The sequence below is a fragment of the Calliopsis andreniformis genome, chromosome 4, assembly GCF_051401765.1.
Source record: "Calliopsis andreniformis isolate RMS-2024a chromosome 4, iyCalAndr_principal, whole genome shotgun sequence".
Lineage (NCBI taxonomy): Eukaryota > Metazoa > Arthropoda > Insecta > Hymenoptera > Andrenidae > Calliopsis > Calliopsis andreniformis.
The window spans coordinates 11,967,974-11,990,120 of record NC_135065.1 but is presented as its reverse complement, the minus strand read 5'-3'; the positions used below and the strand labels follow the sequence as shown (position 1 = coordinate 11,990,120).

Here is a 22,147-nt window from a genome sequence, read left to right as displayed (position 1 = left end):
TTCAGGCGGCTTTTATATTTCCTTATCGAATTGTATCATAGATATGTAAACGCATCGGTAGGTAGTATTGTTATTTGTAATACTATTTTTTAGTCGGTTTTTTTAGAGTATGCCGAATGTAAAGCGTGTTCCACTTGCAATGGTACGTCGTAAGTGAAGGCAGCTAACCCATTTATGAAAAATAACAGAAATTTTTAACGTAACGTTTAGTTACGCTACTCTGTATCGTTTAATAATCGTTTATACTAGTACCACTTTTAACTGACGCTATTCTCGTTACGTACATAGCAAGTTCGAACAAATCGATACAAAGTGAATCCTACGAAGCTTCGATATGTACTATTTTAAGGATCCTGCCTTATGAATCGCGGAAATGTATATTTTACCAAAGTTTCGTAAAGTAAAAGTAAGAATTTTATCGGAAGTTTGAATGTTTTCCACAAAATAAATTTTATTTAATAAAACATTACTAGCCTAGTTAGTCACTAATGAAAGACTCACCAGGAATTTTCATCTTAACATTTCATATTTAATATTGCATGATCAAATGTACAACATTTTATAAACATAAATACAATTACAAAGTAAGACATAGTCTATGAAATATACAAATAATACTGTAATACTAAGAAAAAACAAGCTACAATTATTTCTCTAAACATTATTTGTTTATGATGTCATCTCTGCCTCTAATTCGTCGTAATAAATATATATCATGTACTTTCAGAGTTACACGGTTTGCGTGCTCTGCCAATAATATACAATCTTCAAAGAACTGAACTAAATATGCTTCAGTTGCCTCTTGAAGAGCTTCAAGTGCAAGTGCCTGAATTCTAGATCAAAGTTAAAGAAACATAGTTCAGAAATCGCATAAAATATTCAATTAATTTTCAAAATTCTGATAAAATTAGACTTTTACCTCGTAATATGCAGTGCTGGAAAGTGGTCTAGAATAATGTCTCTCACTAAGCGGGCAAAGGGAAGTTTTGGTATAAGTAACTTTACAGATTTTCTAAGATATCGAATTTCTTGAAAAACACGTTTCTTCCTAAGCTTGTTTTTGTTTCTATCCACTAGTGTATGAGTCTACAACAAATTTTAATAACCAGCATTAATAATAATAGCAAAAGCAAAAATGTAGAAAAGGAATATAACAGAATATTTTGAAATTGTACTCACGGTTGATGCTTCACTACGAGTTGGACTAATACGCGATCTAAAATGAGAACACTACATTTTCACATCACTGGAAACTATTTCAATTAGTTTCAGAATGTCATTTTTCGTAGACAGTACATACTGTACAGAGCTGGAAAGTGTCACACGAGACAGCAATCAGACCTGCATTTCTTCAGTGAGACCTCTTTCCAGTTCTGCACAGTGTTATTAACTTAAACACATTAACATATTCAGTGCCACTTAAGTATCAACTTCAGTATCACGAAAATGACTGTTTACTAACCTTCTAGCATCCTTTGGACGAACCATTTTTAATGCGTTTAAGTTACATTACACACATTAATATTTTAAACACTGTTCGATATATTTGTCCTTTCTGACGTTATTTCAATAAAAATATAAGTTATAAAACGAAAATAAAGCACACTTAAACATAAATTCAGTTTATGGCGCCTCAATATGAAAAACGTGGCGCGAATTGTTGTAGCCTGTTGATTTGGTACTTCCGCGCCATCTGTAATGCTTTTCTCATTTATATATTCGTGCACGAAGCCTATTCCGATCAGAATTCTATGAGTATTGGAATAGGTAGCCAATAGAATTTCAAATCAAGCTTGCAACACAGAAAGAAGGGAATCTACACGTGTGAACATGCAACAAGTGGTATGTACTCAACAGTTAACAATAATATTTCAATACATTATTTCGAAAAAGAATAACAATTTATTGTCATCAAAATATAATACAGGCACTTTAGTTTTTATACATTGTATTGCATATAATTACATAGACTAGGGTGACAGTCTATCATGACTTCACAAGTACTTTTTTCAATTGCACTTTCTTCATGTATTTATTTATAAATTTTGCTTTTGGTTTTTTCTCCACAGAATTCGTTGATGTGTTCAATGCATCCAAGCCCACAAGTGATGGCAAACTCACTGTTTCTGTGATTGGTACATATTCCTTCTTATCGCTTTCGGGTTTTCGGGCCCACTTCTTTTTCGTCCAGTGCAGGAAATTGTGTCTTTTATTACTTTGTACGGTTTCGTCTGTTTTTAATTTCTCTTCGTCATCTTTTATTTCGATCCTCTGGAGTTGTGAAGGTTCTAAGTATTTGTCTTCTTTTTCGGGATCTTTTGTTGCATTGGTGCAGCAATTTTCTTTCTTGGAAAGTAACGTATGTTGCTTTTCCGACGTCATACTACAAGGTTAAAATTTTCATCAGGTTTGTTGATTACAGAAACATATTTTATAATATATTTACCTGTTTTTATTACTGATTGCTTTACTTGGAGTTTGCACAGAGTCGCGCAATTTTCCCCAGAAATCATACAAGCCCACTCTATTATAATCTAATATGAACATGTAATTCAACTGTGGTGGTAATTGACATTTTTCATACAAGCATGGTATAACTTTCCTTTGACGTTTATCTGTAATTAAAATAGCTATTACAATGTGATACTGTGAGTATAGAAATTCCATTATGAAACATACCAATGCCTAGTGCTTGTGCATAGTTTAAAAAGAATTTATTTGCTGGACTTTTAAGAAAATTGGATGACACTATCACAATTAATCTGTTACACCTTTCTGAGATCAGCGTCATTACAGCTTCATGTTCAAATGTAACTCCACCAATCAAGTCTCTATCTTTTAAGCAAAGCTAAAAAAATAAAATTTAATATTTTGTTTGCTTTGATAATGTACCAATCCTATCCTTTTACCTTTAAGTTGTACTGATTTTCTAATCTATCCACCATTTCTGTTGCAAAGTTAATATCTTCATCAGCATACAACAAAAAAGCATCATAATATTGATTTTCTAGTCCTTGCCTTAGTCTATGGAGATCATCTAATAAAAAATACAAATATAATAATAATTGTCAAATAATATAACATAGTATTTCATGTATCTCTTACCAACAGTGAGAACTTTCTCATCAACTTCATTAGCTATGACTTCAGCTGATGTCTGAGATTTTTGCAGCTGCTCTAAATATTTTTCAGCATCCTTTTCTGCATAAAATACAAAAATGATTAAATGCAAGTTATTTTGAATGAAAAACACAGACTTCAATTACACACCAAAAAGTTCCAAAGTATCATCTAAAATATCCCATCTGTCAAGTTCTTCTAGTGCTGCTTGAAAGTCTTTAATTGTAATATTTCTTTCCTTTTGCTCCCAGGCTGTTAAAATATATGTGGATGGATCTGAATGTGATGTCAACAGTGGCATCATTTCTCCTCCTAAGTTTGATATGTGTGCAAGTCCCCGCCAATCCCTAAACATTGGTGCAAGCATTAATATATTTGCAAAACATGAAAGAGTACACAAATATACTATGCCAATTACCTTGGCAAGCCATTTTCGGACGGAATAACTTTCGGTGGATTTAGCAACGTCGAAATAGTCTGTTTAGATTCGACGGACAAAGCAACAAGTGGCACTGCTGACAGATCAACTATCATGTTTCTAACTTAACCTAACATCAGAAAATTTAAATCAGTGTAATTGCTTTAATAATTAATTTGTAGAGTTGTATTAAATTCAGTTCATGAGATAAGTGTAAATACACGTTTAACAATTACTTGCTCTTTTAACATGAGATCATCATTGATTATTGTATCACTATTTGCGTTTTTATTCGATGATCTTTCATATGTAAACTATACATATGTAAAATGTTCCCAGCGATTATTCCTCACGTTGTTCAACATCATTTTTCAGTTTCTGTTTCAACTAACTTGCCCTTAAATAAGAATATTGCTCACACGAGTCCTTCGAAACAATTTCTCAGAATCAACGAAACGCGACGATCCAATGACCAATCAAAGCGTGACGTTTAACGAAATAGAGAGTTCTACAAACACTTCAGATTTCTCTACATACATTGTGTAAGTATATCAAAGCAAAACAATTACATAAATATTGAGGGTAAGGTGAACTTTAGTAGACAGTATTTAAGAAGCAGGCCCCATTCATGGTTCATACAAAGGAAATAATTGTTATGAAAACATTTTTTTCTATGGGAATAAGTTCGTACAGACATATAAGGATAATTGTAAATCACAGTCAAAGATTATAGGTTATGCTAAATTAAATATTAAAAATATTCAGGAGATATTTAAAAAAAAACGTAGGAAATAAGCGCCTCGATCGAATAATCGTTCCTCGGAATGGGGAAACGAGGGTAAAGTCAACGGAAAATTATGAATTGATTCGCAAGTAGACCGTGACGGCGCCACTGGCGCCAGGAATTGTCACTTTTCCGTTAACCGCCGTGCAAATTTGTCGAAATAGTTGGCGGAGATCATTTGTAGAAACAACGATGTTCTAATTGTTGCCTGTGAATTATGTTCATTGATTACACTCGAAAACATCGCATCACGTTTAATTAAGGTAAGAATGCGCATAGACTCTTTTTCGAATGGCATGCTTTAGTTGCGAAGAGGTTAACCTCTCTTCCGTGTGACATTTTTTTTAACGTCAGAATATCTGCCTTCAACTGAAATTCATTGACCGAGGAGTCTTACCTGTGCAAACAGAAAAAAGTGGAATTTATTTCCGTGGCTGTTAACGAATGTCAATAGAGAGTCCTTTTTTTATTGTACGTAGTAACGAAATGCGTAGTGCGACAATTCGAGTTTCAGTTTCGATTCAATCGTGTAACGATTTTTCGATAGCGTGTTTGAAGCGTGAATTCGAACTCGGTATTGACAGTACTCTGAATTTTGAGATGCCGCATACTGGCGCAAAATTATGTAATTATGACGTAAAACGAGGGTTCAATTTTTGGTGGAATTAAATTCTCATATTGTTTCGTTGATATTAATCGTGACTATTAACATTGTAAGTAACAGTGAACTCTCTCCTTTGTAAAGCAGTTTTTGCAGTGCATATTTTTGTGCAACATGATAACTCTTCATCTTATTTCATTATTCAAACATTTTAACCAATATTTTGTATTATTTTCTTCATTTTTATCCTGATCTTACTAAAATCAGTTATTTTTGTGTTTCAGGGTTACATAACATTAAGTGAGTGTATAGAAGATGGCAGAGCCAAAGCCATCAGGATTGAGACCTCCTTCAAAAATTGGTCGACCATGCAGCAATCTACCTCCAAGACCAGCAGTTCCTCCCTCACCACCAAGGCCACAGATGAGTGAGTTTTCAACAATTCACAAATTACATTTAATCTTCTGTGCATGCTGTGCAAGGAATATAATTTGTCATTGCCATTTTCAATTCAATTGTTCAATGTATCTTTTATTCTACTGGTGCAACAGAATGCATTTTGATAATTTTTTAAGGAATATTGTATTGAAAACACACTAGGTAAATCTTATCATATTGATAAGCTGATGTCGTGGTATCAAGATACTAATATTTAATCACTTAAAATGTATTTCAAATTATCAGGACTATAAAGAATAGTTCAGTATACATTTAGGAGTATGCAAAATGTTAGGACAGTGTCTTACTCTATGTGCAATATTTAAAAAGTATTTTAATGAATATTCGCGTGAATAAGCGCTTAATACAATTCGACACTGCCGGCAACCGTCTTATGATCAGAGGCATGATCTAGACGAAAGGGTTGCATTCGATCGAAGCTTAATGCTACTCGTTAATTCCCCACGCCGTGTGAACGAGTACGCCCACCAAAGCCTGGGACGAGCGTGAACGAATGTTCTTAGAAGCACGAGCACGCGAACTTCTCGCGAGTCGTTCTTCCACCTCTCACCGCAACACATCTCGTCCGAGCGATCTGGTAAATACAACGGCTTCTCACTAACAAATATCGAAACGATTTTATCGGATCATCGTGAACGCTTTACTTCTTTCAATAGATTCCGTGGCAGTGAGTTCCGCTGATACTGGTGCTCGTGGTAACTTGTTACTAACATTATGGAGAATTTTAATCGCTTTGTCAAGCATTGTTATGTTTGTTCTTTGGTAAGAGCTTGTCTCAACATTTGGAGAAATTAAGTTTCTTGATTGGAAGGATTCTTTCAACACTTGGATTCAGACTTTCCTTCCCTCATTTTAATGGATGTATTGTTCATTGCAGGAGGCTTGTCATTCTCTTCTCTTGGCAACAAAGTTGCAGAGAGTCTTCTAACGCTTTTAAAGATCATTCCTCTTCAAAAACTCATCTGCAGAAGTGGTTCTGCTACTGCAAGTCATCAAGCATTCACTATAATCCTCTCTAAGAACCAGATTCGTCTATTCCAACTGTACCTAAGGTCTCTGATTCTTCCAAACCATCTTCACCAAGCATTTGCCTACTCCATCTTCAAGCACCTCGATGAAACACCTCTATTCGCAGAGTCGTCTCATTATACCGAGTGGAGCTAATTAACTCTGAAATCATCGACGTCTCCTCGAACGGTCGCCTAATCTAGAAGATCATCCTCCGCTTAATCCCTCCAGATCCGTCTCAATTATTCATCGCAGCGCTCGCGTGGAGACAAACGCGTCCCGCCGCGTCGCGGGCATACAAAGCTTGCTCCTCGTATCGAGGGCACCTATCTTGCCTTATTGGTTCATCCTATGTGCGCCTTCCCCGCCGACCAGAGGAAGGGACCCCGGTGCAGTGGTCTTCGCTTCGTCGGTGCAGTCATCGCATGACGCACGCGGTGTTATGCAATCCGCGTGTGTTTATTGTACGTTCGATTTCCAGCCGCGTTTCGTCTTTCCTCCCACGTGCCAGCGCTTCCCTTTTCGGGGCAGGGCTTTCCACGGCCCTCGGCCAGCCGCTGCGCTAGCGCCGATACTTGCGTATCGGCCAGCGCTGGTCTCGGGTTTCGCAATGCGATAGGAAAGCTCAAGGCGACAATGTCAATTTTCGACTTGACAGGGAAATGGATACGTTCCCTGATACTCGATATTCGCAGTCGCTGTCTGACAGAGACCCTTCTACTCTGGGAAAAAAAGAAAAGGTTGCTATGCCCGCTCGCTGTCCCTTGGGTTCGCTGGTGTTAGTACAGAGGTGTATGCCGTGGCCTTCGGGTGTTTGTTGATGCCCTGTGGTGTTGCTCTGGTACCCTGAATCTCTATTTCAAGCGGGGATGTTCGATCAAACATGGAGTCGGCTCCTGAACAGGTGGCTAACGAGTATGTACTCTGGAAATAAACTGATCTTTGGAATGTGTAAAGTAGAATGTTAGTAAGTGACTTCATCTCGATCTTATTTGTAATTCACAATTGTAAATATCTGCAGGAATTAATAAACAGCTGAGGTCTTTAAAAGAGTTGCTACAAATGATTGAGATTCTTGAGATCACTCTTCACGTTTAGAGTATCCTCTCAGAAACTCTTACAATACCTTGTACAGTTCCTAACCCTGGGTTCATTTTATTTACAGTGAATTCTGATTTTTTTCTCAGTTTCTTCCGAATTTTTATTTTTAATCCACGGAGGGTTAAGTCCAAGATTGACCCACTTTTATTTTGTTTGAACACAGTCAGAAAATCTGGCTCAGCATTCATAGGATTTCTTTCCGAAGTTGTTGTTGCTCATAGCTCCAAGTATGCGAGATCATTCAAGTGTTTACGAGCTCTTTATCACGGCCCTCATTAGCATTCCATCGTGGATCACGTTTGTTTAAGGTGACGGCCTTTTCTTCTGACGTAATCGGCTTCATGGTGTCCAGTAACACCGTGACGTAGCTAAATATGGAGAGATAAACGGCTTATGAGAAATGGGGAAGGGAGGTATTGCTCTTTTTTGGCTCCTCGGATATTTAGCAGCCAGTTTCACTGGCCGATGAATTTCATTTAACGGTGACTGGCGCCAGCTGATGTAACGCGCTGGATCAAGGGTCATTCCATAATCGAATCAAGAATTAAGTGTTCTTCATTCTCATTCACTCTGAAGGATCACTTAAATAACTTCTTTTGACACACCGCCATTGAGATGCCATTGAGCTCGATTGAAAATCGATTCTCTGTCTGAGATCTAGGAGATGGAATTACCTAGCGTTCATTAGATTGGATTCCAGGAACAAATTGCTACCTGACAAGCATAGTAGTAATCGAATAGGCTACTATCATTAACCTTGTTTACATATGAAACATCCACATTCGTCAGGCTGAAGTAGCAGACTGGATTGTATGACTTTTACGAGAGATCGCGTTACGGCTGGTCAAGGTGTTTAACACTATGCAAACATTGACACGATTCTTCCTAGATTTCAGATCTCTTCGATCTGGAATCCTGTGGTTCTTAAGCTTCGAAGACGAGTTTACCTTTGCCCCACGATTGTCAGCGTTTAAGCGAGCCTAGTTCTGTTCACCTGAATCGAAAGTTGCGCTCTTGAACTTCTTTCCCATGACTCATGATCGAGAATTAGATCTGCTGCGAGGCTAATGACTCGTTCTAAATTCGGTTTGGCGAATCAGAAGTACAGTTGCATCCTTTGCGAGTGGTCCAGTTATTGTCTTGGAGGATATGACTCGAAGTAAGGCTTTCTTTAATCCGTTTATCGTGGAAATCGCGTGTACGTGATTGTCGCGTTCTAATCAAAGATCGATCTGATCGAACAGAGCCTGCCGCCCACAGGAACGACCTACTACCATCGGCGCGCCCACAGTTTCTCATGCATAATTAATTACAACGCGATTCGCGATATTTTTCCGTCGTTTTTTTATCGGAGCAGGCTACAGGCGACGAGATAATACGCTCGGTTTGCGTTCTAATTGAATTAATGTCGAGACAACCGCGATATCTTTCGCGTTTGCTTGGAGATTGGGTTTTCGTGTTCTTTTGGGTGTCAGTCTTATCGCATGTGGTCAGTCGATTAGAAGAGAATGATAAATGGAATTGGATCTATACTTGATGAACTTCTAGAATTTTTTAGACTATTATAATCAATATCAGTAGATAATTAGTTGACTAGGGTTACTTCCACCATCTACTATCTTCATTCTCTTATACTACTTTTGAGATTTATTCTATATCTATTGGTCCACAGTGGAGGAAGTGACCTTGGTCATTCAGTTGATCTCGTATCAACTATAGTCAATGAAACTAATCAATACTCGCGCGAACACACCCTCTTAATTGCTCTTTTACATAACTAACCGTCTAAGAATCTCAGCCGAATGAAATTAACTTCCTGTGTCACCGATATGCCTTTTAACAATTAAGAAACCAAGCCCCGCTCGAAAAATGTACTATTATTTTTTATGGTGCGTGACTTCGTTCCATAACGTAAATCTTCAGTTACCATTCAGTTGTGCAACATTTATTGTTGATGTTTATCGTGATTTGTAACCCGTTCAACTCGCGAGAGCTTGTCTCCAGGAAGCATGTTTGTGTTTGGAATGTTATGCATTGTTTTGCATGATCGCAGACCAGATGGATCATCTCTGGGAAACGCACGGCCGTCGATTAAGCGAGGCTGGCCTGCGCAGAGGATCAGGTAGGTGCTTCATTGTCTACTTGTCCCCCTTTTTGTAGTCACCAAAATTGCATCGTCCTCCCTGTGAATTGTCTTGTGAAAGCTGTCCCTGTGTAATTTCTAGCTTTAAGGAGATGTCTGTAAGCTTATCCCCAGCATGGTCTTGAGAATGTACTTGCTTAGAGAAGAATCTAATAATGACATCGAGATAATTAATTTCTAGTCAACGAAATCCTATTAAGTTCTGTACTAGGAGGGCTGAATAGAAGGTAATGCCTCCAATTTTATAAACCCTACAAAAATGAAGGTACCTATTCTAATGACTGAAACACAAAAATATTGTCCCAAACTTATAGAACAATAATCTTGTATTTCACTCATTAAAGTACCTTGGTTTTTTTCACAAATTCTAAAATTGGAGTCTCTACTTTTCGTTCCAATTTTCCATCAGTGATACCAGAGAGTCATAAGACACATAAAATCAGAATATTTTGTAAAGTTCTCCTCCTTTTCTGAACGAAAAAGAGAACACCCTCGTGTACCCTCACGATTGCCCCAATTGAGAAACCAGAATGCAGGCCTATTAAACGTGTTTGTGGTTCGCTGCTGGACAGATACTAGCGTGGTCCTGACAGAGGACACCGACAGCTTTATAATAGGAGACCGAGTATGGGTCGGCGGTACGAAACCTGGCGCGATTGCCTACATCGGGGAGACTCAGTTCGCCCCAGGAGACTGGGCTGGGGTGGTGCTGGATGAACCGATCGGTAAGACGCTAAGCATTCGACGTCCTCGTGGAGCAAAACCATTGAACGATTACGATGAACTTCAGGGAAGAATGACGGATCGGTGGCCGGGTGTCGCTACTTTCAGTGCGAGCCGAAACGAGGGATCTTCTCTCGTTTGACCAGGCTCACCAGGGAACCGCTGACCGACGTCTCAGTGACGTCGCCGACGCAGAGGACGCCGACGACGCCGCCTGACACCGTCAGAGGAAGCCTCGGGAAATCCATGTCGCCTTCATTGAGTAAGGATCGCTGCAAGAGATACAGTCCTCGTCCGTAGTCTGCTTTAATAAGCCCTCTCTGTGTGCAATAAAAAGAAGTCCGTCCTCCCTCTGTGTTCATCTGGCTCCGAGAATTCTGTGGCTCCCCTAGAGCAGCGCCCTAGAAAAGTCCTCTCACTCTCCTTTCCAACGTTAGGGAAAATTCACACAGTGCTATAAAAGCCTTCGTGGATTGTGGATAGCGCTGCTCTAGAGCCTAGGCGCACTTCGAAGACCCTCTTGGCGCGAGCTACGAAATTCTACGGATCCAGACCTCCAATGTCGATCACCATTAATCGCACGCCACGTAGAATACCTTAGATCACATGTGAAATCAATATTGTAATGATATTCATATTTGTCTAACACGTAGCACGCTGTGTTTTATTTATTAGCAGTCACGCTAGGATAGTTTGCAATCCGTAGATTCGAAGAGACCATTCCTCGCATGCCACTGTATCTGAGACCCATGTCCCATTATTTATGCAGTCGTATTCCTTTCTGAAATTATGTCCCCCTTGGCGAATAAACTATAATGTGCAATAATAAAGTGAAAACCTCAGCCGTAGAACATACGTAGGATTAGATCATACTGTTCACCTCTGCGTTCCTTGCATGCGCTAAGCTCAGTGCAGAAGATATTGGCCGTTCAAGGTCACTGAGCCTACCCCCCACCACTCCATTTACCTTTGTTCTACCTGTTGCGCCTGGGAGATGAAGCGAGTACAGATCTACTTGCATGTATCCTTCGTCTCCCAAAGTGGGAGCCTGAACAAGGACGAAAGGTTCGAAGGAAGGGAGGTGACCTAGAACAGCGGATATTTTCTGTTCTAAAATCTGTAGACACCAGATATCGGTGGTAAAACGTGTAACTCGTAACGCAGACGCATCCACGACGAGTCTGTCGTCCACGGTGTCACAGAGGGGCCTCACGATAGGCGACAGGGTAATAGTGTCCTCGAGCCAGGGCAGCAAAACGGGTGTTCTCAGGTACCTGGGCACCACGGAGTTCGCACCTGGCGAATGGTGCGGCGTGGAGCTCGACGAACCCCTTGGGAAGAACGATGGCTCTGTTGCTGATAAGAGGTCTGCATCCATCTTTAAGAAATCTAGGGAAACTGTAGAAAGTGTGGGTGTAGAACTCTGCAGAACTTGGAAAGATAATGCATTTGGCATAGGGAAGGTGATCTAGTGGAACTGTCTAGAGAGTATCTAGAAATCTTAATTAAAACAGCTTAAGGGGGTGCACTACCTTGGAGGTCCAGAAAAATAGGTAAACTTAAGCTTTTGTCCTATGATAATTACCGAGTAAAGTATCCTGACTTTTTGGAGTCTCATTAAGTAACATTTTAATTCTATTTTTGTGCAGGTACTGTTACTCAAACTTGCTAATTGGAGTGACACAATACTATTAACATATTCTACACGTATAAAGCCTAACAAAGTGGCAAGAGAAAGTTTCCTATTTTCTGAAACTGGCCAGGTGGTACACCCTCTTAAAGACAGTCCACCTTCCATATTCGAGTCTAGAACACCGAATTCCTTGTATCAGATTTCCCAGTCACTCGTAGGTAAGCTCTCGTTCACGTCGCCCGCTAATTGCTTTAGCATTGATTCAGGTACTTCGAGTGTCGGCCTAAATACGGCCTGTTCGCACCTGCACACAAGGTCAGCCGATCGCCATCCAGCAAAAGGACAATCTGCATGGTGCACAAACCAACTGGCGCTGCGTTGAACTCGTCCCTGAAGAAGGCTAGCTCCAGAGAATCGCTCGTTTCGCTGTCGAGCATCGCCAGCACAGCGAGCACAACTGCCAGGGCTGGTATTAGTACAGCGAGGGTAAGATTCATGGTGCCAGAGTAGAGAGGATGGCCTGCAGCTTGCATCTTTCAGCCTCTGAGATCCGTGACTGCCTCAGTTGGTTTTCTGCACTGCTTAGAGTAAAATTAGAAAATCACTGTGTTTTTAATACATTTTCACTGAAACATGCTATGATATTGTTAATTAGATGATCAGGTCTCAAGATTACTGGAACAGGTAGTTTCCTAATTGTTCTGAGCAGTGTGGTTTGTTGCATGCAAACGCGTTTCTTGTAAGTTATGCAAAGAGACTTGTTTTTTTCAACAGCCTGCGTCGAAACGCGTTTGTGAGTAAGATTGTTAACTTAATTACAGCTAGTGATATTAGTTTGATATACATACATGTGTTTAATTTGTCGTTATACTTGTTGTAGTTGATCTTGCCTAGTAGTGGAGTCGAATCGATAATCAGGGCTTAGGAAATTCGATTTGAAACTCAAGGAATAGTTCAGTATTCGTGATTGTTGAAAATGTTGGCTTTGTTATTCACTGTGACGTTAATATATCCTGTTAAATGCTTCGAGAATTGTGAACAGTATTCTTTTGTTAATACTCGGAATTTATAGAATCATTATATTTTTTTAATGCTCTGAAATATTTATTTGTTAGAAGTAAGTAAGAGTACAAAAGAAAGTTGCGGCTTAAGTGTGTGATTGTTCAGTTTGCATGATATATTTTTTTTGTTGCATCCAAAATTCCAGAGGACGGGTATGCGCACACCGATACCTGCACGAATTACCTTGCAGGTGAGACCATGATCTAACATTTATTTATAGCATTATTGGCAAAGCATTCTTTATTTAGAGTATGATGTAGAAATAGATTAACAACTGTGTTGTGATCATTTATTGCCTAATCTCTATAATTTAGTAGATAAGATTTATTAAATGCATCTGCAATTGTAATTCTCATTCTTCTACTATTTAGTCATAGTAGATATTGCTACTTTGTCTGTTAGTATGTAATTCTTAGCTGTACCATAGCTAATAAGTAGTTTAGGAAAATATTCAGATACTTGTACATGATGTTAATAAAATCCTCCCACTATCCTTCACAATCTCCTTAAGGTCCAGTTCCCATCTAGATGGATATTTGAACTTAATGCCTTCACTTTAAAAAAATGAAAAGTCACTTTATTTAATTGCCATATTGTAGTACAATGAATTCTCAACTTAATTCACTTGCTTTGTATGCTTGTAGATATTATTAGTTATCTTTGTTAAAAATAAAATATTGAATTTGTTGCTGACTTAAGAGCTATGATGTAGTTGCAATGTATATTAGAACTTAATATATTTTCCTTATATATATTTAGACTACTTTCCCGCACAATATAAATATCTAAACGTAGAAGGAATCAGTTAAAATCAGACAGACGAAACACATTTTGATAAACGTGTTCTACTCGCCTAATTTTCATATGTAAAAATTCCTTGTGTACATTATTCCTTTAGTAAGATCTAGTACAGAAATTTATCATCAGTCTTCTTACACACGTCTCCATCATTTTAGGAAAGTCTAAAGGAGAAACAGCAAGAAATAGAGATTCTTAGAAGAGAAAGAGATTTAGAACGTGAACGTGTTACAAAAGCAGCAAATCAAGCAGATCAGGCAGAACAGTCTATTTTGTCAATTAAACAAGAATATGAAGAGGTATTAATAACGAAATAGATTTCTTGGCAATAGTGTTAAACAGTGTACTTGATAAATACGCCACATTCTCGATAAAATAATCTTTTTCAGTACCGCGAAAAAATGCAAAAAACAGTCACAGAGGCAGAGATTGCACTCACGAAATTACAGGAAGAAAAGAATGCATTGGCTGTGCAATTGGAGGAGGAGAAAAGGAAATGTGAAGATCTACTATTTCGCTTTGAAGAAGAGTCTGTCAATAAGGATGATATTCAGGTATACATCTTAACTATATAATTTATATTTCAGGTATAAAGAATATACATTAAAAAGTTCACAGGAAAAATTCTAAAGTGATATTTAATAATTCTTAAAATCATATCAAGTATCTGGAAAAACATAAGGTGAAATAAACAAGATTTATATCTGTGTTTAATACTTTTTTGTTGTCGTTTCACTTTTTTTAAGCAAATTTTGTGTTTCGTCATTTTTATTTTAATGTCAGTTAAAATTAGCGAATTGTAGAAGCTGTTTTAGAAGCTTGCTCACAATAAATGGTGGTGGGTAAAAGGGCTACATGCAATTAGAAATTTTCTAAAAGAGTCATAGATAAGCTTCACTTGTGTCTTATGCAATAGACAATAATTCAGCATTTCTTAAGGTACACAAAGTATTAGTGTTCAGGCTGTGGGCTAACACGAAAAACTTGTCGTTTATTTTCAGAAAGAGAGAACTGAGCAATGCGTGAGTATCCAATGCCAGCCATTTGGGACAGAAGAGGGGTTGATGATGCTGTTTTTCTGCACCGCTTCTCTTATCGTCACTATAGTCATGTCGTTTATCATTTCATCACAATTATGCCGAAAAGCTATGTGACGTCGCAATGCCCTCTTCAACGCTTTCGCGACTAATTATTCTTTTTACCTTCGCATTAACATTAAGCGTTGTAGTCCAAATTAGGGTAGTATTCAACTTATATCTATATTACAAAAACATTTTGCAAGAAGACCCACAGCATTAAGAAAAATAAAAGTTAAAAGCGTATCATACGATGAATAGATTTAGCTTGTTGCGCTATGAAGTACATTGAGAAGATGCGGGATTAATATGCTTTGCGATGCACTGCAAAATAATTGCAATTAGATTCGCAGTACTGCTTTCCTTTCACGCTCAATCTATGCTTTACGTACGAATCAATTGTTAATACGTAATAATTATTATGCCTAAGAAGGTTTGATCAATTAAGTAATGCAATTTATTTGTACACATATATAATTTATTTATTTATTTATTTATTGTAAATTTGGTTTAGCATATGTTGAATTTGTTTTCTTGTTTAATATTGTTATACTGCAGAAAAAAATAATATGTTTTGCATTTGTTGAAATAATCTCTTTATTTTATTGCATATATGCTTTCTCCATAAAATATCGTGTATATTAATTAACAAAATCAGTAACACAGTACACATATACCTTAACACGCTTTATGTTAGTCGATGTACGCGTAGATTGAAGTGGCTCTGTATTAAATAAGTGTGTTTGTCGTTAGGTGATAAATACTGTAAATGAAAACAGGATAAAGGATCTTGAGAAACAATTATTGGAGGAGAGAGAACGCGTCGCTCAACTTGAACACGATAGCATAAAGTTATTTGAAACAGAAGAAGAATTAACACGCGTTCGTAATGAGGCTTCTAGTGCTAGCGCTCAAGAAAAATATCAATTAGAAGGTACTGTGCATAAAAATAATTCAATGAACATTATTTCTTCTACGTTTTATATTAATGTTCAATAAATGTAGACTTACAGAATCAAAATAGAAGTTTAGAGGAGACGAAAACTAGTCTTGAGAAGGAGGTACAAGAGAAATCGGCACTCGTAGAACAATGTGTCGCACAAATAAAAGAATTGGAAGCAAAACTAAATGAAAATCAAAAAGAAAAAATAACGCAAAAAGAATCGGAAGTTCATCTGCGAGCAGAATTGGAACGAATTACAGCGGATTTGAATGAGAAAAACGGGTTGATAGAAAATATGAAAAAGGAATTTGAAGGTAGTACAAATACTTTGAAAGAGGAATTGCAGCGTACTAGACAGACGATAGAGAATATTAAAGAAGAAAGTAGGAATGAAAAGGAATTGCTAACGGCTAAGGTAGAAAAGATAGTCGAGGAGAAAGATAATCTTCTCAAAATAAAGACACAAGAGTTAGAAAATGAATCGAGGAAGCAGTTAGAACAACAAAATTCTGTTCTGGAGGATCTCAAAACAGAAAATATAAAACAAATCAATAAACTTTCTGAATCATTTAATGAACAATTAAACATGAAAGATTCAAAGATCAAAGAGGTTTCTACACAACTCGAGCAAAAAATATCTGAAACTGAAAAATTAATAGCCGAATTAGCTACTCAAGCTGAACTGAGTAAGAAAAAAGACGAAGAATTGAGCGCTGCTTTACAGAAACTTGAAGGTATATTTATAGTCGGAAGAGTTTTAGCAGAAAATTATTTTATTGCTAACGTTTTGTGAAATTTTATTTTACAGAACTGAATGCAAAGTTAAAATCAGTGGAAGAAAATAATATTGCTCTTTCTAAGCAACTACAAGAATATCAATCGAAGGCGGAAGATAGTTTTAAGATAATTCAAGAAAAGCAAAAATTAGTAAGTATCACCTTCTAAAAAGTCGCGGTTTCATTGATATTAAGTGCTTTATTTATTTAGGAGCAAGATATCGCTTCTTTAATAGCTACCGAGGCAAATTCTTCGGTCCAGCTACAAAAATTGAATGAAGAATTAAAGGTAAAAGAGAAGGAACTATCGGAACTTCGTTCCAGTACTGCGGCTGAGATAGAAGAATTGTCTAAACGTTATCAGAATCAAATTGAAGAAAAGGCGAAGTATATCGAGCAAGTAAATGCAGACGTATCTCAAAAATCTTTACAGCTTGGTCAACTAGAAAAAGACATAATCGAATTGAAGTCGATCCTTGCGAATAAAGACGAGGAGATTAAAACTCTTATAGAGAAAACATCAGGTGTGAATAATAAATTCTTCAGTTATGTTACTTGTATCATTTAACTAACAATATTAATTATTGTTTCAGAGCTGCAAGATGCTCTTACACTGTCGGAACAAACAAAAACAAATCTGGAAAGTGAACTTCGTACATTCGAGTGCAATATAGAAAAGTTAAATCAGCAAGTTGCCACCGCCGAGAATAAAATATCACAAATAACAGCTCAGAAAGAAAAATTGGTTAGTGATGACTTTCCTAGACACGGTGTTACTGTGATCTTTAGAACGTAACATATAATTCTTTATTTTATGTTTTAGGAATCTGATATTGCGAATCTGATAAGTACTTCTGCCGACTCTTCAGAGCAACTAGTGAAATATAATGAAGATTTGCGAATGAAAGAAAAAGAGCTTGATGAAATAAAAGATAAGGCATTCAAAAGTGAAAGTATGCTAAAATCCTTGGAAGGAAAATTAAATAATACCGAGTTAGAATTGAATAAAGCTAATGAACTCATTCAGAAACAAAAATCAGAGCTGGAAGACAACAAGTCTCAGTTAGGGAAGGAAAAAACAGTGAATATAGAATTATGTGATAAAATAAAACAGATGGAAACAGAAAATAGTGAACTTAAAAAAGTAATAGGTGAAAGTGACCGCGTTAAAACTGACCTCAATGAAAAATCCGAGGAAGTGTTGAAACTTCAAAATGAATTAAAAACTAGTAAAGACGAAACTCTTAGTTTTCAGAAGCAGTGTGATACCTTACAAAAATCACATCAAGAAGAAATTCTCTCTCTTCAGAAACAGATTAGTGACTTGCAAACGGAATTAACAACTTCTCAAGAAGAAATGAAAACTTTGCACAAAGCGAAGTCTAAGTTAGAAGCAGACCAAAGCGCTAATCGTTGGTCCATTGAAGAATTAACAGAGAAATTAGTAGCTGAAACGGAAAATTGTTCGAAGTTAAAATCACTGTTATCAGAAAAAGATTCCGCTCTCCAAGAAATTCAGAATAAATATTCAGAATTACAAAAAACAAACGAAGCTTTAATAACTAGTAAGGAAACTACAGATAAAAATCTTACATTTTCATTGGATACTATGTCCAGTGAACTAACAGAGTTAAAAGGTAAGTTAGTTAGTGCGACGGAAATCATTAAAGTCAAAGAAGATACTCTTACGCAAATGGAAAAGCAGTCTGAAGAAACTAAAGCACAAATTTTGAAGCTTGATAATATTATTGCGTCCCTGAAGGAGGAGCAAACGTGTAATTTGGATGAAATGAAAAAAATGCAAGAGGCACTTTCAAAGAAAGATAAAGAAGTCCGTGATATCACAGATGCAAAGACTTCCGTAGAGAAAAATATCAAAAGTTTAGAATCAAAATTGGAAACTGTTAATCAAGAATTAATTGTCAAGACAAATTCACTTCAAGATATGGAACGTATGATGAAAGAACTGCAAAACTCCAAAGATGAATCGGTGACGAAGTTACAAAATGCTTTGGAATCTGAAGTGAAATCTAAACAAATTGAACTCGAAACTGTAGTTCAGAAAAATTCTGAATTAGAACAAAAACAGTTATCCCTTCAGAGTGTGATAGATAAACAGCTTAACGACTTGAACGGTAAAGAAGCAATAATTATTAAGTTGTCGGAACAAATTAAAGCCTTGGAGAGCACCCAGATAAATAAGTTGAAGGTACACGAAGAAAATAAAAACGAGGAAGTGAAGTTAATTCAAAGTAAACTAGATGAAATGGGTAAGGAGAATAAAACCCTACTGGAAAATAAAGAATCTCTTGAAGTGCTGCTTAGAGAACAGGAAAAGAAAATCGAAATTTTGACGAATACTATAAAAAATAAAGAAAAAGAAACCGAAAAGAACATACAGAACTTGACGGAGAAACTGAATCGTATATCTTCTGAATCCGCACAACTCAAAGAAGCTCAAAGTAATCTGTAAGTATATAAAAACTTCGAAGAATATTTTGCATCTTTGAGAGACTAATACTCTGTATACATTTTTGTCTCTTTTAGAGAAAGAGAGAATAAACAAATAACTGCTAAATGGACAGAAGCTTCAAATCAATTAAAACTAACTCGTGAAAATATAAAAAATAATTACGATGTAAGTTCTTGATTTGAATTTTGAATTTTCGAAATTTTAATCGAGCGACTAATCATTTATTCGTATTTCAGGCAGCTGGAGGTGACATGAAACAACATATAGGTGAATTTTCTTATATTACATCAAGTTTTTATCATTTTTTATTTAATAATTTTACAAGATAACTATATTAATTTCAGTCGACAAGGATATTGATATCCTGAAATTGAAGGAAGAGCATGAAACGGCGAAAAGTCAAATAGATTTTCTGAATTCAGTAATAGTAGACATGCAACGTAAAAATGAAGCTTTACTTTGCAAAGTTGAAGTTCTAGAGATGGGGGTGCCAGCTAACGAAGCTGATGATTATACTCAGTGAGTAATATGTTTTAGACAACTCTAAATGGTATTTATAATACGGTAACGTGATAATAATTGTTTAATTTTAGAAGTACATTAGAAAAACGTATGGCTGCGCCGCGTATGTTCTGTGATATCTGTGATCGATTCGACTTACACGAAACAGAAGATTGTCCTCGTCAAGCTCAAGACTTCCTAGAGACAGAAAAAGTTGCAAAATCTCCCAAAAAAGTGCCAGTGGAGAGACCTTACTGTGACAACTGTGAAAGTAAGAATTCGTTTTCCAAAATTATACGGACTGTATGCCTCATTATATCAATTTATAGTATTCTCTCTTCTGGAAGAAAACATAAACGTATGAACTTTTCCTCTAGAAAATTGCTAAAGCTATTAAAACTTATTTATACGTACTAACATCTATTTCATGTTATGCTATTTTTTGAACTAATTAAACGACACACGGTTTTTCTAAAATTCTTTTTTATTATACTAATTAACTAATTTGACTGCCTCTTCTTTGCTTCCGTCCAATTTCATGTATAATGCATTTTGATTGTTTACAGTGTTTGGGCACGATACACGAGATTGCGATGATGCCGAGACATTTTAACAGTGTATTACGAGACGTAGTCCCGTTTCACTGATTGTCAAAGATCCTAGACACAAAAAGACCTGTTACAATTTTGCGGAGTATATTTTTATATAAAAGAATTTAATGCCTATCATTGTATGTGTCTTCCCGCATAGGATATGCGAATCCGTCTAAAAAGAGCTCCAATAATTTTATCTATACCCTGTGCTCCTCTTGTTACATCCGTAGCTGAAAGGTCTGCTTATGTTTATACATATTTTGTGTTATGTTAATTTTATCTTCATACAAGTGACACAGTACAAAATAATCGGGCTGAGTTATAAGTCTGCATCTTACATTTTAGTTATAAAGAGCTTATTTTTACGTGATTAGATCTAGACACATATCATGCGAGACATACACAAATATAATGTAATTATGTACATAGTAATCGTTTATACTAAATTGTACATGTATTTAATATTTATTTTAGTGTTCAGAAACATTACACAAATCAATGATAGTTCCTTTACTCGAAGAGGTACTTAGTACTCGAGTCATTAGCGTTATTGAAACGTTTACTACACTCATTTTTAAGAATTCATACACATTCGATTAGTAGTACACTTTTTCTGAAAAAAGTAACTTTCTACCTTATTCGTCTCGTGCGCGTTATTATGCTTCTGTCATTTAAAATCTGTATAAAGATCGATTCAGTAGAATTGTACTACTGTAAGTTACTACCATCTTGCCTCTCAATTTTGAGTCTTACTTAGGGTTGTTAACATTCATTAACTGTATGTACATCTTTGAATGTACATTTGGTAAAATATTATCATACTCTGTAGTTAAAAGCAATAAATTCACAATGTACTGATTTTGTATTTCTCTTTAAATTCGTTTAAATAATTTTCTGCTTTTAATAATATTACAACACAGGTTTTAAAAAAACACAATCTTTGTCAATCATCCCCATTTATTCACTTATATGTACATTTATCATCATTCATTAACATACATCAGGTCACTGTGTAAGAAAAAAGTACAGACATCAATAATTTATTTACATAATTATTTAATACGCACATGGAAATACTACAACCTAATCCAAGCCTTCTTTTTTCTCCTTAATAGCTTCCTAAAAGAATTTTGAAAGCAGTAGTATTTAGTAATAATAAGACATAAAGTATATAAGTACATAAATATATTTGTCTTCTACCTTAAAACGTTCCTCAAATAAAGAAAGTTCTGCTATAAGATCTGTAATTGCATGCATGAAAGCTTCATGTGGTGTATAGTCTGATGTTGTTTGAATTCTAATGACAAATTTATGTTCCAATGGATGTGGGACTTTATATCCAGCGAATAGAACTTGAGGATCCTTTAGTAGCTGGCTATTTAATAATAACAACAATATTATTAATTTACATGTTATCATTACGTTCTATATTCTACATTCTGCACACAGTAAGTACAAATTATATACACTTCATGCTCTGTACCAAATGTAATTAAAAGTGCACATACTTGCGGATCATGTTACCAAGTGTATGGTCTTCCTTGTTCACCGTAAAAATTGCAGCATTGGGAACCTTGGTATCCTGCTCCTTGATTATCCTGCAACGTATCAGTAACTACATGTATTTCTGTTTAACTTTATAGGTTAATTTTCAGTACATACTTCTTCTCTCCCTCGTAAAGAAGAAATGATTCAAAGGTTGGAGGTGCGTTCATTCTCTATTAAGTTCACCTTAGAACTGATCGGTAAAAGATTTTTTACGTATTTTTCTTCAGCAACTTGTCTGTTCATCCAACGAGTTTCTCTTCTCAGTACTGTTGTTGATTACTGATTACTAGTGGTGAGCAGTACATTAATAAACTAATCGATCGACCTAAACTCGTGGCACTATCTAGCGGTGTCACTGGTCCACTACTTTGCACTACACCAAGAGTA

General features: G+C 36.3%; 4 protein-coding genes across 9 annotated transcripts; 1 reads left to right on the top strand and 3 right to left on the bottom strand.

Annotated features, from left to right (window-relative positions):
* Nucleotides 1-533: 533 nt before the first annotated feature.
* LOC143178565 (histone H3.3 type c-like) lies at nucleotides 534-1,667 on the bottom strand. Its single transcript, XM_076377301.1, has 4 exons — nucleotides 1,463-1,667; nucleotides 1,180-1,216; nucleotides 920-1,086; nucleotides 534-833 (listed from the first exon to the last, which is right to left on the bottom strand). Exons 1-4 carry the CDS (start codon nucleotides 1,486-1,488, stop codon nucleotides 662-664), a joined length of 402 nt encoding a protein of 133 aa, XP_076233416.1. The 5' UTR covers nucleotides 1,489-1,667; the 3' UTR covers nucleotides 534-661.
* Clip-190 (Cytoplasmic linker protein 190) lies at nucleotides 1,652-21,071 on the top strand. 6 transcript variants are annotated; one of them, XM_076377285.1, is made up of 22 exons: nucleotides 1,652-1,842; nucleotides 5,208-5,350; nucleotides 9,545-9,613; nucleotides 10,207-10,359; nucleotides 10,425-10,619; nucleotides 11,522-11,723; nucleotides 12,257-12,476; nucleotides 13,198-13,242; nucleotides 14,009-14,149; nucleotides 14,240-14,404; nucleotides 14,852-14,872; nucleotides 15,680-15,860; nucleotides 15,932-16,603; nucleotides 16,678-16,796; nucleotides 16,857-17,169; nucleotides 17,239-17,390; nucleotides 17,469-19,114; nucleotides 19,193-19,283; nucleotides 19,355-19,385; nucleotides 19,463-19,637; nucleotides 19,712-19,890; nucleotides 20,186-21,071. In XM_076377285.1, exons 2-22 carry the CDS (start codon nucleotides 5,239-5,241, stop codon nucleotides 20,230-20,232), a joined length of 4,929 nt encoding a protein of 1,642 aa, XP_076233400.1. In that variant the 5' UTR covers nucleotides 1,652-1,842; nucleotides 5,208-5,238; the 3' UTR covers nucleotides 20,233-21,071. The 6 variants fall into 6 exon arrangements, with proteins under 6 accessions (XP_076233400.1, XP_076233399.1, XP_076233403.1 ...); XM_076377284.1 differs by lacking the exon at nucleotides 1,652-1,842 and adding an exon at nucleotides 4,431-4,585; XM_076377288.1 differs by lacking the exons at nucleotides 1,652-1,842; nucleotides 9,545-9,613 and adding an exon at nucleotides 4,431-4,585.
* Nucleotides 1,886-4,002, bottom strand: Myd88 (myeloid differentiation primary response protein MyD88). The gene is made up of 8 exons (XM_076377300.1): nucleotides 3,775-4,002; nucleotides 3,539-3,668; nucleotides 3,271-3,467; nucleotides 3,106-3,201; nucleotides 2,910-3,037; nucleotides 2,680-2,848; nucleotides 2,447-2,615; nucleotides 1,886-2,383 (listed from the first exon to the last, which is right to left on the bottom strand). The coding sequence occupies exons 2-8, from the start codon at nucleotides 3,652-3,654 to the stop codon at nucleotides 1,987-1,989; spliced, it is 1,272 nt and encodes a 423-aa protein (XP_076233415.1). The 5' UTR covers nucleotides 3,655-3,668; nucleotides 3,775-4,002; the 3' UTR covers nucleotides 1,886-1,986.
* An 86-nt stretch (nucleotides 21,072-21,157) lies between the features above and the next one.
* Nucleotides 21,158-22,064, bottom strand: Rpb11 (DNA-directed RNA polymerase II subunit RPB11). Its single transcript, XM_076377302.1, has 4 exons — nucleotides 21,875-22,064; nucleotides 21,721-21,810; nucleotides 21,413-21,587; nucleotides 21,158-21,331 (listed from the first exon to the last, which is right to left on the bottom strand). The coding sequence occupies exons 1-4, from the start codon at nucleotides 21,925-21,927 to the stop codon at nucleotides 21,296-21,298; spliced, it is 354 nt and encodes a 117-aa protein (XP_076233417.1). The 5' UTR covers nucleotides 21,928-22,064; the 3' UTR covers nucleotides 21,158-21,295.
* Between the last annotated feature and the right edge of the window lie 83 nt (nucleotides 22,065-22,147).

What these genes read in the sequence shown, in the direction of transcription:
- LOC143178565 (XM_076377301.1), bottom strand. Translation starts at nt 1,488, where the DNA reads ATGGTTCGTCCAAAGGATGCTAGAAG. An exon ending in CTCGTAGTGAAGCATCAACC is followed by an intron (nt 1,087 to 1,179) that starts GTGAGTACAATT and finishes AATTTGTTGTAG; the next exon opens with ACTCATACACTAGTGGATAG. An exon ending in CCAGCACTGCATATTACGAG is followed by an intron (nt 834 to 919) that starts GTAAAAGTCTAA and finishes ACTTTGATCTAG; the next exon opens with AATTCAGGCACTTGCACTTG.
- Myd88 (XM_076377300.1), bottom strand. Translation starts at nt 3,654, where the DNA reads ATGATAGTTGATCTGTCAGCAGTGCCACTTGTTGCTTTGTCCGTCGAA. An exon ending in TGATACTTTGGAACTTTTTG is followed by an intron (nt 3,202 to 3,270) that starts GTGTGTAATTGA and finishes TATTTTATGCAG; the next exon opens with AAAAGGATGCTGAAAAATAT. An exon ending in GCAATCAGTAATAAAAACAG is followed by an intron (nt 2,384 to 2,446) that starts GTAAATATATTA and finishes TTAACCTTGTAG; the next exon opens with TATGACGTCGGAAAAGCAAC.
- Clip-190 (XM_076377285.1), top strand. Translation starts at nt 5,239, where the DNA reads ATGGCAGAGCCAAAGCCATCAGGATTGAGACCTCCTTCAAAAATTGGT. An exon ending in AGAAAAATATCAATTAGAAG is followed by an intron (nt 15,861 to 15,931) that starts GTACTGTGCATA and finishes CAATAAATGTAG; the next exon opens with ACTTACAGAATCAAAATAGA. An exon ending in TTACTGTGACAACTGTGAAA is followed by an intron (nt 19,891 to 20,185) that starts GTAAGAATTCGT and finishes GATTGTTTACAG; the next exon opens with TGTTTGGGCACGATACACGA.
- Rpb11 (XM_076377302.1), bottom strand. Translation starts at nt 21,927, where the DNA reads ATGAACGCACCTCCAACCTTTGAATCATTTCTTCTTTACGAGGGAGAG. An exon ending in CTTGGTAACATGATCCGCAA is followed by an intron (nt 21,588 to 21,720) that starts GTATGTGCACTT and finishes ATTATTAAATAG; the next exon opens with CCAGCTACTAAAGGATCCTC. An exon ending in TATTTGAGGAACGTTTTAAG is followed by an intron (nt 21,332 to 21,412) that starts GTAGAAGACAAA and finishes AAATTCTTTTAG; the next exon opens with GAAGCTATTAAGGAGAAAAA.